Source organism: Toxotes jaculatrix, chromosome 3 (assembly GCF_017976425.1).
Source record: "Toxotes jaculatrix isolate fToxJac2 chromosome 3, fToxJac2.pri, whole genome shotgun sequence".
Classification (NCBI taxonomy): Eukaryota; Metazoa; Chordata; class Actinopteri; family Toxotidae; genus Toxotes; species Toxotes jaculatrix.
The window spans coordinates 15,176,397-15,189,880 of NC_054396.1; the positions used below are offsets into that span (position 1 = coordinate 15,176,397).

The 13,484-nt window shown below is 40.7% G+C and overlaps 1 protein-coding gene across 2 annotated transcripts; it reads left to right on the forward strand.

Annotated features, from left to right (window-relative positions):
- The first annotated feature begins 211 nt into the window (after positions 1 to 211).
- Positions 212 to 12,978, forward strand: fancd2 (FA complementation group D2). Of its 2 annotated transcripts, none has more exons than XM_041033894.1 (44): positions 212 to 236; positions 502 to 562; positions 752 to 886; positions 978 to 1,045; positions 1,128 to 1,234; positions 1,380 to 1,440; positions 1,561 to 1,613; positions 1,721 to 1,799; positions 1,986 to 2,110; positions 2,215 to 2,302; positions 2,406 to 2,510; positions 2,638 to 2,738; positions 2,862 to 2,964; positions 3,055 to 3,090; positions 3,255 to 3,401; positions 3,537 to 3,671; positions 3,762 to 3,893; positions 4,056 to 4,163; positions 4,280 to 4,389; positions 4,496 to 4,550; positions 5,231 to 5,350; positions 5,469 to 5,542; positions 5,629 to 5,772; positions 5,930 to 6,030; positions 6,127 to 6,242; positions 6,331 to 6,439; positions 6,547 to 6,645; positions 6,757 to 6,851; positions 6,946 to 7,101; positions 7,572 to 7,688; positions 7,959 to 8,087; positions 8,186 to 8,304; positions 8,446 to 8,556; positions 8,681 to 8,811; positions 8,897 to 8,996; positions 9,424 to 9,546; positions 9,813 to 9,906; positions 10,177 to 10,248; positions 10,558 to 10,596; positions 10,683 to 10,757; positions 11,103 to 11,177; positions 11,373 to 11,519; positions 11,605 to 11,703; positions 12,229 to 12,978. In XM_041033894.1, the coding sequence occupies exons 2-44, from the start codon at positions 502 to 504 to the stop codon at positions 12,313 to 12,315; spliced, it is 4,341 nt and encodes a 1,446-aa protein (XP_040889828.1). In that variant the 5' UTR covers positions 212 to 236; the 3' UTR covers positions 12,316 to 12,978. The 2 variants fall into 2 exon arrangements, with proteins under 2 accessions (XP_040889828.1, XP_040889830.1); XM_041033896.1 differs by having other exon boundaries at positions 6,766 to 6,851.
- The last annotated feature ends 506 nt before the right edge of the window (positions 12,979 to 13,484 follow it).

The following is a 13,484-nucleotide window of genomic DNA, read 5'->3' on the forward strand; positions in this document are numbered from 1 at the left end:
AACAGAGATTACAGCTATCACAGCCACTGTCAAAGAAACTATATAGAAAAACATGAAACTGATTTATTTTATAATTCTCCGACGTAGAAGGCATTTATTTCTCACTAAAATCTCAGATTAGCTAAGATACACGAAGATGATCCCTGACTGGGACGTCGATGACGCACTAAACCGTTTGGCGCGGAATTTTGTTTTGTAACTTGTTTGCGGACTGAAAATCATCTCGTCTCTGAAAAGTATGTGTCATTTTCATCATTCTGAATCACTTTGACAGCCAGCATCATAACCTTGATATAACGTTACATACGTGAAGTATGAAATGTTTTCTGTCGTAGCTATTTAATACCTTCCTGAACTGGTTAATACCTTAGCAACAGTATATTTGCTATGTACGTGAAACAGTCAAGTTAAGCTAACCAACAACATGTAAGCAGGCTTGCTATTTCGGATGCTAGCCTTGTCTGGCTATGAAAAAACCTTCTGACTTTTGAATTTCCTTAGATGATGCGCAAAAAGCGACGCTCCTCTGTGGATAAAGGAGGGGAAGCAACTACAGCAACTAGTAGGTTTTTATCTAATATCGCAACAGTTCATAACTATGTGCCAGGTTTTCACAGTGAAGTTACCAAACTACCGTAAGCATCATGTCAAGAATTTCATCACCAACTATGATGAGCATTGAAAGCATAGTAGAAATATTATATGGGAATCTTTTCTGATTTAGTAAGGGCTTGTTCTCTTTTCTCTATAGAAGCAAAGAAGAGTCGCAGCACTGGTCGCCAAACCAAGGAAGCTGTTCCCGAAGAGACAAATGAAAGTGTATTTAGCGTATTTCTGAGAGAGGCAGGTGTCACCTTGAAACAAGGTGGCACATCCAACAGTATCGGTAAACATACTCACTTCAAGTTTCACAATATACCAGGCCAGTAAATGAAATCAGTTTTTCAGCTTCAGATTTCTCTGATCTTTATCTCTAGCTGTCGACCAAGTCGTTTTCCAAAAAAGAATACAGCAACGACTACAGAAGAGTCCCAGGTACCCTGGAGTAAGTAAACGCACCATCTCTAAAAAAAAATCTGGGTATTTAGCATGAGACCATTGTGTTTCATTGATATTTCATTGCTCAGATTGTACAGGAATTCATCACTGGATTAGAGGCTCACATTGAGGACGCTGAGAGGTTTAGGAATTGCCTCCTTCCATGTGTTCCACAACTGTCTGATGGAGACACCAGGTAACCACCATAAAATAACTTGATGCTAGAGAGGATACTTCTGGCAGTGCTTTCATTTATAGACGGTACAGCTACAACCTAGAGTAAGCTTATGTCAGGGGATTGTGTGGTGTAAGAGGCTGACATGTTTTTCCCTGTGCTGTAGTTCTGTCAGCTCATTCCAGGAAAGTCTCCTCCGCATGCTATTGGGCATTGAGATACTGCAGGTAAGACTTGGGGTGTAGAATCTGTTTAGACAGCTGCATCACTTTTTCACAAAGGATCACACAGAAAAACAAATATGAAATGTAAATGTCCATTGACAAATCTGATCTTCTCTCATGCAGACTTCCATCATTAACACCTTGCTTGAGAAACTGCCTGAATTTATGTTAGATGGGTCTGTATTTAATATGAGTTCACTTTACAGCATCTGCACCATTTTTTACACACTTTTTTTCCCACTGTCTTATTTTTCTAAATGTCATCTTGTTCTCTCCCTCACAGCGCTGGAGATGGAGGACTCAGTCTTCCACGCATAATTATTAACCAGCTGAAATGGCTAGACAGGGTTGTGGACAGCAAGGTAGTAATTTCTGTGATGACAGGCTTGTTCACCTGCCACAATCATTGAAGTTTTAAAGGTGTTTGCATTTTCGCTGATCTGTTCCATTATGTCTGTAATCATGAGTCTCTTCTTCATATCAGTCATCAGTAATTTCTAGACAGCGATGTGCTTGTTTACTTCTGCCCTCTGTTACTGTATTTGCAGGAGTTGGCAGCTAAGCTTATGGAGCTGGTGTCAGTAGCACCAGTGGATGTTCAGCGCGACATTATCACCAGTCTGCCGGAAATACTGGAAGATGCCCAGCACAATGACATAGCCAGGGAGCTCAAGTATGCACAGTGAACCTCTAATACAGCTCTGTGATTCATGTACTGTGTCCGTGTTTTCTGTTGATGATTAGACTTACCACTTCTCTCATCACTGTTCTGCGTAGCTCTTTACTTCAGACGAACACTCAGTTGACTGTCCCCATCCTGGATGCCCTCTCCAGTCTCAGCCTCAGTTCCTCTTTACTAACTGAGGTAGTACACACACACACTCTGTTACACTCATTTTGTGGTAAATTATTGAAGGACTAATAGATGTTACTGTGCAGACTTGGTAACTGTTACTGTCTGTTGCCAGGTTCGTGGAGCAGTTATGGCCACGTTGGCTGCTGTGCAACTGGAGGACCTGCCTGTGGTTGTCAAGTTCATCCTGCACTCTGTCTCAGCCTCTGATGCACATGAGGTTGGATCTCTGAGTTGTATTCACTGCCAACACTCCCAAAAGAACATAGTAATCGTACCAATTCTGTTACCTTACCATACTTTTATTTCAAAATCAAGAAGAATTGCATGTATTTACCTCTGTGTAGGTGGTGAATAATCTACGTAAGAAGCTGGAGCTGGAGCAGTGTGTTCTGCCTCCTGTGTTGCAGGCCTCTCAGAGCCGCATGAAGAGCAAAGGAGCAGCAGTGTAAGACAACGCAGATTATAGTTTACTCATATTTTGGTGTCAGCACATGTTGTCAGGAGCTTATTTTGGAGTAGACTATATGATTCTTATTAACATGATCTAATAAGTCTGGCTTTGTTGCAGCACCACTCTTGAACCAGCAGCTGGCAGCAGCGTTGCATTGATATTGGACGGCATCAAGTCAGCAGTGAGATTCCAGAAAACTATTTCTGAGGCTTGGATCAAGGTGGGAAGTTAGTTTTTAAGACCTCTTTCTTTTCAGTTTTTTTCATCTCCATTTCAGTGAGTGAACTTTCTCTGTGTTGTGTTTCATCAGGCAATAGAGTCTGTGGATGAAGCAGAGGACCATAAGGTGAATGTCATTTCCTCAGTTTTCCTTTGCATTGATTTATATATGTGTCTCTATGTGAATATGACTGCATCTCTCTCTCTCTCTCTCTCTCTCTCTCTCTCTCTCTCTCTCTCTCTCTCTCTCTCTCTCTCTCTCTCTGAAATGTCTCTGCTGTGCCATCTCAGGTCATAGATATGCTGGTGCTGTTCATCCTCCACTCCACTAATGCCAACCAGAGCCGACGGGGGGCAGAGAGGGTGCTGAAGGTCAAAGTGAGGACTGGACTGATCCAGGAGGCTCTGCTACAGAGGACTTTCAGGGACTATTCTCAGGTGGGTCAGTGTGCAGATAAACAAGCTTTAGAGTTTGTATAAACAAGGTAGTACAATGAAATAGTTTGTTTTGTGGTTTGGCAATCCATTAATAATTGATGAATGTGTTGTATTTATTACTGATGAATACTACAGGTCATGCGAGGGTATTTCCCCTCCATCCTGGCTCTGGCTCAGACTCTGCTTCGCTCTCCTGACCCCTGTGTGGTGCCTTTTGGTGGACACATGTACCGACTATCATTCACTGTGTTTGACTCCTACTGCCAACAAGTGGGTTTTAGATTGATTAAAAAAAAAAAACCATATTTATCTGTTTCAGGAGGTATTTGATTTATTTATTTTCTGCCTAATGTTTCATAGGAGGTGGTGGGCTCTTTAGTGACCCACGTCTGCAGTGGTGTGGGTGGGGAGGTGGACATGGCTCTGGAGCTTCTCGGTGGTCTGGTTACAGAAAAGCCCTCAGAAATGGCTCTGTATGCTGTTTTTGTGAAGGTAAGGAGGCGATCCAAGTATCTGCTATTGCAGGAGCTAAATAAAAACACCTTGAAACAGCTTGCAGCTAGCAAACAGTCCCTTTTGGTTCTCATAGTGAGATTCAGCATCTTACCATTGTGTTTGGTTTTAGTTTTTAAATAAGCATTGCCTTTTATACAGGGGATTCTGGATTACATGGACAACCTCACACCCCAGCAGATCCGCAGACTCTTCCACCTCCTGAGCAGACTGGCCTTCGGGCAGCAGCAGCAAGGATCACACATCCAGGTGCACAGTCACGGGAAAAGGATACCGCTCAGTCTTTTAATACAACCTGTTTTCTACCTTGTCGTTTTTCCTCCACTGACCTACCATTCGTTGTTTTGTTTTTTCTCCCCTCTTAGGATGACATGCACATCGTGATCCGCAAACAGCTCTCCAGCACTGTGCCCAAGTACAAGCGTATTGGCATCATTGGTGCCGTCATGATCGTCGGCAGCATGGGCGCCTTTAGGTGAGAGCTGTTTCTCGTTGGCGCTCACAGAAGCGGCGTTTTTTCATCTTCATTCTGTCACTTTATCTCTCTGTGTCTTGATCGCGCTCTCTCTGCCTCCATGCAGGCCTAAAGTGAAGGAGTCAGAGAATGGCTCGTTACCCCAGGAGACATTCAGACAGGTAACTATTAGACATTACAACAATCAGAATGATCAGTGTTTATGTAGCCAGAAAATTGAGATTGTTAATTAGTTTTAATTTCTTTAGTTATCAGCTTATTTGTGGTTTTCAGTAAGGGTGCATAGTAAGTAATAGCAATCCATAACTTCTGCTACATTTAGACAACAGTAAATGCTTATTTTTTTTTATATGCTTCAGCTTTCGTTTTATTGGGGGTAGGGATGTATTTCGTGAATAAGCAATAAATAATTCTTTGAGATTATCCTTTTGTATTGATTTAAAAAGCCAAAATGCTGTGACTAAAATTACATTTAGCATTTATTTTGGATTTATAAGTTGGTAAGAGAACTTTGGTTCACTTTAGTTTATAAACAACAGTGTTTTATCAACTGGTATGTTTTGTCTATAAATTTGATAATAATCTTTATATAATTTCACTTTATATATATAAAAGTGAATAAACAATTCTTCATTTGATGATTGTGGAGCTTTGGACTCATGTACAGTCTTATGTCTTAACAAAGACATTGTACACCAACTATGGGTTTGCTCACTATCATTATTAGTTGAGAGTTGATGTTTGAGGAGTATTTTCTCCATTCTTGTTACACATGCCAGCTCATTACAGAGCGCTTCTGGTCTGTAGATATGCTTACGCATGTGTGTTTGGCTCGGTGCAGGTGACAGCCCTGTTGGAGCTCGTGAAGTCGAGCAGTGAAAGCTCACCTGAGGCTGCAGCTCTGTACTATGATGAACTGGCCAATCTGATCATGAGCTCTACTCTGGACCCACAGGTGCAGGTGTGTCTCAAACATTCACCACAGTTCTTATCTTAATAGATGCTTCTTTAATCTCTTGATCTTGAATTGTAGGTCAAGTAACTCTGTAAATGAACTTTTATATTCTTTCTGCCCACAGGAAAACATTGCAAGGAGTGTCGCAAATGACTTTGAGCATGACTTTGTGGTGGATCTGTGCACAGAAATAACAGGGTTAGTGATGGACAGTAGCATTAGACATAAATAATATTAAATATTTATTCCTAGTGCCGTTAATCCCTCTTACCTGTGTATCCCAGTTCCTTCCCTTTCCCAGCTCGTGTGATGTACGACCTGGATGCGGAGGAGAGTCGGGGAGGCATCACCATCAACCTGCTGCCTCTGCTGGCCAAAGACATCCAGAACAAAGGAGAGCAGCAGAGTCAAACCAAGAAGGCAAACAAGTCAGTCATCCCACTTCCACTACTTATCACCAGTTCTAATAAGTGACATCAAAGCTGTTAAGCAGTGGAGTCTACAATTTGAGCTTATTGTGTAATATCTAATCCCAAACCTTAATCAATGAGATTTTCGATTTGTTTACTGCTCTGTTTTGTGCAGGCGAGTGTCTCCCCTCTGTCTGTCTCCATTTTTTCGCCTCCTGAGATTGTGTGAGGAGAAGCAGCATCAGGGAGACCTAGATGACATTAGTGGTCTGCTGGGTGAGGACGAGGAGGCTAAAGATCTCACATGGAGTGTTGTCGTTTCTATGGGTGTAAAACAACTGTGTCTGTGTTTTGACATTTCCTGCATCACAGGCTGCCCCCTGATCCTAACGGACATGGATGTAGTGGAGAAAATAGAGAGCCTGTCAAAGGCCGAGAGGGAGTTCCTCTGTAGTTTGCTCTTTCACACCATCAACTGGTTCAGAGAGGTAACTGCATGTTATTGTCAGATGGGTTTGACTGATTTTGGACAAAATGTGTGTGACTAAAGCTGTGCCACGCCTCTGTTTTCGGAAGGTCATAAATGCATTTTGCAGGCAAAAAGAAACTGAGATGAAGATGGGAGTGATGACTCGTCTGCAGAACATCACCTACGTTCAGACGCTGTTGGAGAGGGCTTTGGCTGGTGAGTTTCTGATCTATCGATATTTTGAGGTTTCAGACTCTTCTGTCATGTGATGACAGTCCTACTACTGGTTTTAGAATAATATCCTCTTTACTCTATGTTTCCAGGAACACCTGGCTACGTTCCACCTGTGGCTAACTTTGATGGAGAAAGCACGGATGGCGCTATACTCAGTTCTGCTGCTCCTGTGAATAAGGCAAAGAAAGGTGACCACGACCAGCAGAAGATACTTTATTCTGTTTTGTGTTTGATGAAACCAAATGCTCTAAATAAAGAATTAGTACTTATAAAACTGTCTAACTCATATATCTTATTAAATGGCACAGGAAAGAAGAGGAAAGCTCCGGGTAAGAGTTCCTCTGAAGGCAGCTCTCAGCTTGACGAGACGACTGAAGCAGATGAAACTCAGCAGGTAAACCTCGACCTCTAAATTATTTTTACTATTTTTAATGTAAAGGTAAATGTAAAAGGCGATTTTGATTTTTTATTATTATTTTTTTTTTAAGGAGCAGCCAGAGAAGGAGAAAGAAAAGGAGGTCCGGCAAGGAGTCAGTCTAGTGTCCTATAGACAGTTTTTCAGGGAGCTGGACTTGGAGGTGCTCAGTATGCTGCAGTGTGGCCTGCTGTCTTTCTCTCTGTTGGATTCTGAGCTCCACACCGAAGTAAGAACAGGAATATCTCTCTAATCTGATCTAAAAACAAATCTTAAAAACTTTATTTTTTTTACTAATTTGATTTAGAAATTAGATTAGGAGTTTCAGACTCTGGGGCCTTGAGGGCTGATCTCAGAAGTGTCTTTTTAGCTTTCAGAAATTAAAAAAATAAATAAGAGAAGATAATTTCAAAACCCACAATTTCAACACAGAAGAAAAAAAGCTCTTGTGGGATTAAGGTTTGCAGTAGACTAATCAGGGTATGTCAGTCAGAAATCCAGACTCATTCATCACTACATTATCATCCGGCCTCACAGAGATCATTTCTTTTGGAAGGATTCATTTAGATTGCAGTGAAATGAATGTCAATGATGCCAATGAGTGCTGCTTTTAATCTGTTGCACAAATGTATGCACCACATATGTCAATACACAGGAAGTTACACAGAGTAACTCCTGTAATATTCTGACATTATTGAGGTGCGAAAGGAGGTCCTGCTGGGTCCTGCTGAGCTGGTCTTCCTGCTGGAGGATATGCTTCGCAAGCTGGAGTTCAGTCTCACAGCTGCCCCTGCCAAGAGAGCCCCTTTCCTCAAGGTACAGAAAAAAGTAAATCATTAACAGAGTGAGCATACAGGTGACAAACATATATCAGAGCGGTAAATGGAACAACATGCGGGCGTTTGAAAGGTGTGGCACAAAACCTTTGAAAGGCTCTGTGGGGGAAACCTGCTGCTCTGTTGCAATACACATGAACTGTAAGATAAGATGTTAATAGTCTCTGAGTGTCAATGGTATTTAATTGCAACTGTATAAAACTGTAATATGCAGGCATACATGAGCCAAATCTTATTTTGTCTTGCGCAGGGAAGGACCGATAAAAGTGTGGGCTTCTCCCATCTACAACAGAGGAGCTCAAAGGATATTGCTTCCTTCTGTGTCCAGCTGCTGCCTGCCCTCTGCTCACACTTAGAGAACTGTCACAACCACTTTCAGGTACAAAATCACAGTGTGGAGTTATGAGAAAAAGCAACATCTCTCCCTGCTGTGAAAACATTCCCTTCATGCTTGTATACATGTGTGTGTTTTCACAGACACTGCTGTCTGAGAACAACGGTGTTGTGGATGGACCTGCCACAGATGTTCAGGAGCACCACTTAATGTCATCTAGCTACCAGATGCTCCTGCAGATCCTGAACACCACCTTCAGCTGGTGAGAAGGACCAGTGGCACTGACTTTCATGTCAACTCTATGGAGCATTAGAGCAGTATGCCTTTGGGAGTATAAACGTGTGTGTGTGGGGGTTTCCTGTTGAGTTTTGTCTGTGTGTGTGTGTGTGTGTGTATTTGTCAGGTCTGGATTCAGTCTGCCAGGTCAGCGAGGCTTACTGAAGAAAGCTCTGGGAGTTTTGGCTGAACGACTCAAAGAAAGATGTTCTGATTTGACCCTGGAGCAGCTTGTAAAGTGAGTAACAAGTTGCTTAATAATATGGAGTACATTAGTTTCATGTAAGTTTTTGTGTGATTGCAAAATAAAATGTGCTTTTGCCTCCTGTTTTTTTTTTTTTTTTTTTTTTTTTTTTTTTTAGAAACAGCTTTGAGTACCTGCTGAACTTCCGCAGCACAATGCCAAATCTCAGCACAGCGCTGTGTCTCTCCCAGCTTGTGTGCACTTTGTCAGAGAAAGGAGGGAACCCCGCAGCCTACAGAGAGCAGACCGGTCAGTCTGACATGTTCTCTCTTTTAAATCAGCTTATCTACTCTCCAAAGGACTGTGATGATAATTGGCTGATTTTTCTTCCTAGCTTCCTTAGCAAAACGTTTCCTGAGTCAAGACTGGGTAACAGCCAACGGAGAGAAGGAGCGAGGGAACAAATTCAATGAAGCGCTTCACACTCTCCTAAGGTGTGTCTGTCATAAGTCATAAATGGCTACCCTTCAGTAAACCAAAAAAAAGGTTGCTTGCAGAATGAATGGAAGTCAACCAAGATGTTTGTTTTAGAGCTTAACTCATAGTTTGTCAGTGGATTTGAGCTTTCACACATATATTGGTATTGATTCACACAGTATGATGGCTGATTAGCAACAGAAATAGTGGTTTTACCACCACAGAGCGATGACAAGTTGGCTTTCCAACTCTCAGGAGCACTATCTCTGTAAAACCTTTAAAAAAACCTTCATGGTCTTACATGAGTCTTTTGTGTATGATAATAATAAAGAAAAAAATGACTATGGTTCCTTAGTGAGTGTTGACACACATTTGTTAGCTAGTTTACACCATTTATTATCACATGTGCTTTGTTATAATTATGAAATTTCCCCGTCTTTGCAGCATCTACCTGGAACATGTCGATGACGTTCTGAAGGCGGTGGAGGAAATAACAGGAGAAGGAATCCCTGAGCTCCTCAACGCATCAAAAGATGAGAGCTCTGCATCATATCCCACTCTCAACAGGTAGATCCTCATCTCCACCAGTCCATCATGCTGCTTGTGAGTTAGTGATTTTACAGAAGCAGGTTAGATTGCAGTCAGATGGATCCATGTGCTCCCACGTTCGGCATTTGTCTGCCTCACAATGGCCTCACAGTTAACTGTAACTGTGTAACGTAAACTGCAAATATCAACTATAATCACAGTAAAAAAAAAAAACAGTGAGCTGTATTATTATTATTATTACTCTGTGGCTCCTTCTTCCATTCTTTCTTTATTCCCCTCTTCAGGCAAACATTCCTGGTGTTCTATAAAGTGATGATGGCAGAGCTGGAAAAAGCTGTCAGGAAGATTCCTCCTGGCAAAGTCAGCGACAGCACCGAGGTCAGCCACTAAGTGTCACACTATACAATACTTCCATGCATATAAGAGCTCAATATAATCAGATCTGGAAAACACTGTTAAACAACTCTTCTAAAAAGTGGCGAATCAACAGTTACACTATTAAATGTTTGTGAATGCCAGTTTGTTTATAACCTGTAGAGTATTTTAGAATGTGTAGTATGGATGCATAATTAATGGTCAGCTTCTCCTCAATAGTTTCTTCTCAAATAATTCATGAGTTAGGCCGTGTAACCCGTGTCCTTCTCCTAGGCTCAGAGTGAGAAGCTGCTGACATGGAACCTGGCTGTCAGAGACTTTCACATCCTCGTCAACCTAGTTAAGGTACATCAGCTGTTAGTGTTATCATACGGCTGTAAATGTATTCTACACTGACTGTGACTTTTGACCTAACATGTTTCCAGCACATAGCTCACACAGCTATTGGGTCAGTTGTTCCATGATATGTTATTTTTTTAGCTGGGTAATTTATACTACTGGTTAAATTCAAAGGGCCGCTTTATTTAAAAAAAAAAAATCACCTTTCACTTATATTTCACTTCATTTCACTTTTTTTTAAAAGTACATTTACAAATACATGTTTCAATTTAAATTCATCTGCTCGACTGTTTGATCTCTAATCTCTTCATACAGGTGTTTGATTCTAGGCCAGTGCTGACTGTGTGCCTAAAGGTGAGGTGGCTCAGCAATACAATTTCACATTCACAGGGTCGCTGTTGTTATTTTGTATTAACTGATTATAATGTTGTTGTTGGTAGTATGGCCGCCTTTTCTTGGAGTCTTTCCTGAAGTTGGGGATGCCACTATTGGACTACAGTTTCAAAAGGCACAAGGTACACATGAAATTTCCTCTGTGACAGCCTTTAAGTGTCATTGTGAGTTCTGAATAAGAGCGGCCTTGGTAAACCAGAACGTGCTCTTAAATAGTTAATGGATATTAATGTTGTTACTTCTGGAACCAAGTTAGAACTATAGTACACTTTGCACAAGTTAATTTGCCCTTTTCCTGATTAAATATAAACAAAAGCCAATGAATGGGTCACTCATGACATTTTGTACTGATAATCTTATCAGTACAGTTTACAAATTTAGGCAAATACATTTTAATACACATACCTTGACATTAAGTAAAACAATATGTGTTGTGTAAAAACATGTGTGATGCACTGTGTTTAAAGGAGGATGTCCAGAGCCTACTGAAGACCATCCAGCTCAGCACCAGACAGCTCCATCACATGTGTGGACATTCCAAGGTAGCTACAGATCACACATCATGTCATCTCTCAGCATGCACTAGTTCCAAATCTACCAATCAGGGAGTACAAAAAAAAAAAAAAAAATATTCCTGGAACGTTAAAGATAAGACGGTTAAGAAGAGTCTGGACAGTACATATGCTAATCTTCAGGTGCTCATTAATTAAGGCTTGTTATAATGTGTTGTTGCCCAGATTCACCAAGATACAAGCCTGACCAACCACGTGCCAGCCTTGAAGAAGAGCCTGGAGCTGTTTGTGTACAGAGTGAAGGCCACGCTGACGCTCAACAACTGTCAGGAGGCATTTTGGATGGGCAACCTGAAGAACCGCAACCTGAAGGTATATTATTGCTGGGCATGTATTAATGGTGTCTCTGTGCGTTTTGAATAATGGACTTAGAAGGATTATATACTGTGTGCTGCAGGGTGAAGAGATTCTTTCTCAGAGGTCACAAGGAAGTGATGATGAGGAGGAGGAGCAGCAGCAACGTTCACCGCTGCGCCAGGAACAGTCCGAGGATGAGGTACCTGCCATAACCAGAATTTCTAAGTGGCATTTTTTTCTAATTTGATGCAGTAATAGTTTTTACATGCGTTTACCACATATATATATGTTACTGATATTGGTTTAGATACTGTTAAGGAAAATAAATAGGGTTGATTCTGTAACATTTTGAGGCCTTGAGTTTATCACAGTCTGACTTAGCCAAGAGTTTGTTGACAAAACCAAATATGAGTTAAGCACACAGTAGTAATACTGTATGAGAGACAGCCAAACAACAAACAGCGTCCTTCTACTGCTGCTGAGTCAGTCATTACTTTGTAAAGTTTAAACCATACATGTCTGTCAACAGGCAGTTGAAACTGTAGAAAGCAGTGGGCTGATAAGATAACTTGTAGAGCTCTCTAAAAAGCTAATGATTAGTGGCCGACACAGTTCATATGGTGTCAGTCCGAAGACACTGTGTCCTGAAGTATCTGAAATTCTGCTTTATATAAACAGGATCCTTTGGTTCCTTGCCAAATGTTTCTCATGTGCTTTTCTCCAGGCCCAGGAGAGTGACTCTGAGGAAAGTAAGAAGATTAACAGAGAGGAAGATGGGGATCAAGATGATACTACAGATGAGTCTGACTGACACCATATAAACAACAGAGAAATAAAACTGTTCGCTTTGATTTTAATCATTTGCATTTGGGTGAAAATCCCATTTATGGATCACCTTTTGAAGTTTTGAATGTCTGTTTTATTGTTTTCATGGGAATGTATTGAATACCACTGCTCGTTGAGCAATGTGCAGGTATAGGATTAATAATATCAATATATAACCCAAATTCTTGAATTCATATGTATGTGGCAATAACACAGCAAGCGCATTAAAAAATATATATATAATTCTTGAGATGCTTTTATGTACTTCCACAGGTTTCCTTTTCTGTTGAAGATAACACATGCCTAATAATTAGGTGCTTTCACTGTTAGCTTGCAAAATAAAACATGAATTGTTTCAGTCTGATTTGTCATTTAGTATCAGCTATATTTCACAGTAATGAGTTTAAATAGAAAAATAGTACCCATTTTAGACAATAAGAATGATTTATCCACTTTGATGCTGTTATAAAATTATTTATTATTTTTCAGTCTGAAGGCAATTGTATGTCCCTTGTCTGTAATAAACGGGAGGCTTGTTCTTTTTCTCACTGGGTTGTTGTACACATATAGGAGCACTGGTTTATTCTGTTTTCAAAACAGGCAAAAATTAGTGAATCCTGGGAAAAGAACACCACAGCACACGGACTAAACCTTGAGATCTTTGTTCCTGGGAAATCCAATAAAGAGGGACAGTGGTGATTAAAGTGAGCTCTAAATGAAGGCAAACAGACTTTGGAAACTCTGAGGTCATTAATGCTAATTTATGAGCATATTTTAACAGGAAAGATGATTCAAACTACACAAAAATCAGGGTTTGTAAAAACAAACTTCATGGTTGAATAGATAATCCTCTACAGATCCTTTACCTCACACAGTACCATGTCTTGGGAACCCTTAACTGACATAAAAGCAGTGATATTCAAGTAAAATTTTTGCATTATGTTAGAATACAGCAGACCTGTAACAAAGTCCTAGAGGAATGCCTCAGCCTTTTATTTATTGCTTCAGTCAAACAGTTTGTAGTTGAAAAAACAAGCTTTTAAATGCATGCGCCTCAGTTCCCTGTGACAAGTCCTGGGGGTTAAAGGATTTGAGTGATTGTTGCACAGGTATAAGAAGGTTTGTATTGATGATGCACAATGGAATAAATGTCCT

Excerpts from the sequence above, each read along its gene's own strand:
- fancd2 (XM_041033894.1), top strand. The coding sequence starts at position 502 with ATGATGCGCAAAAAGCGACGCTCCTCTGTGGATAAAGGAGGGGAAGCA. Across the intron at positions 2,111-2,214 it reads GACATAGCCAGGGAGCTCAA|CTCTTTACTTCAGACGAACA; the intron begins GTATGCACAGTG and ends TGTTCTGCGTAG. Across the intron at positions 5,543-5,628 it reads CTGTGCACAGAAATAACAGG|TTCCTTCCCTTTCCCAGCTC; the intron begins GTTAGTGATGGA and ends TGTGTATCCCAG.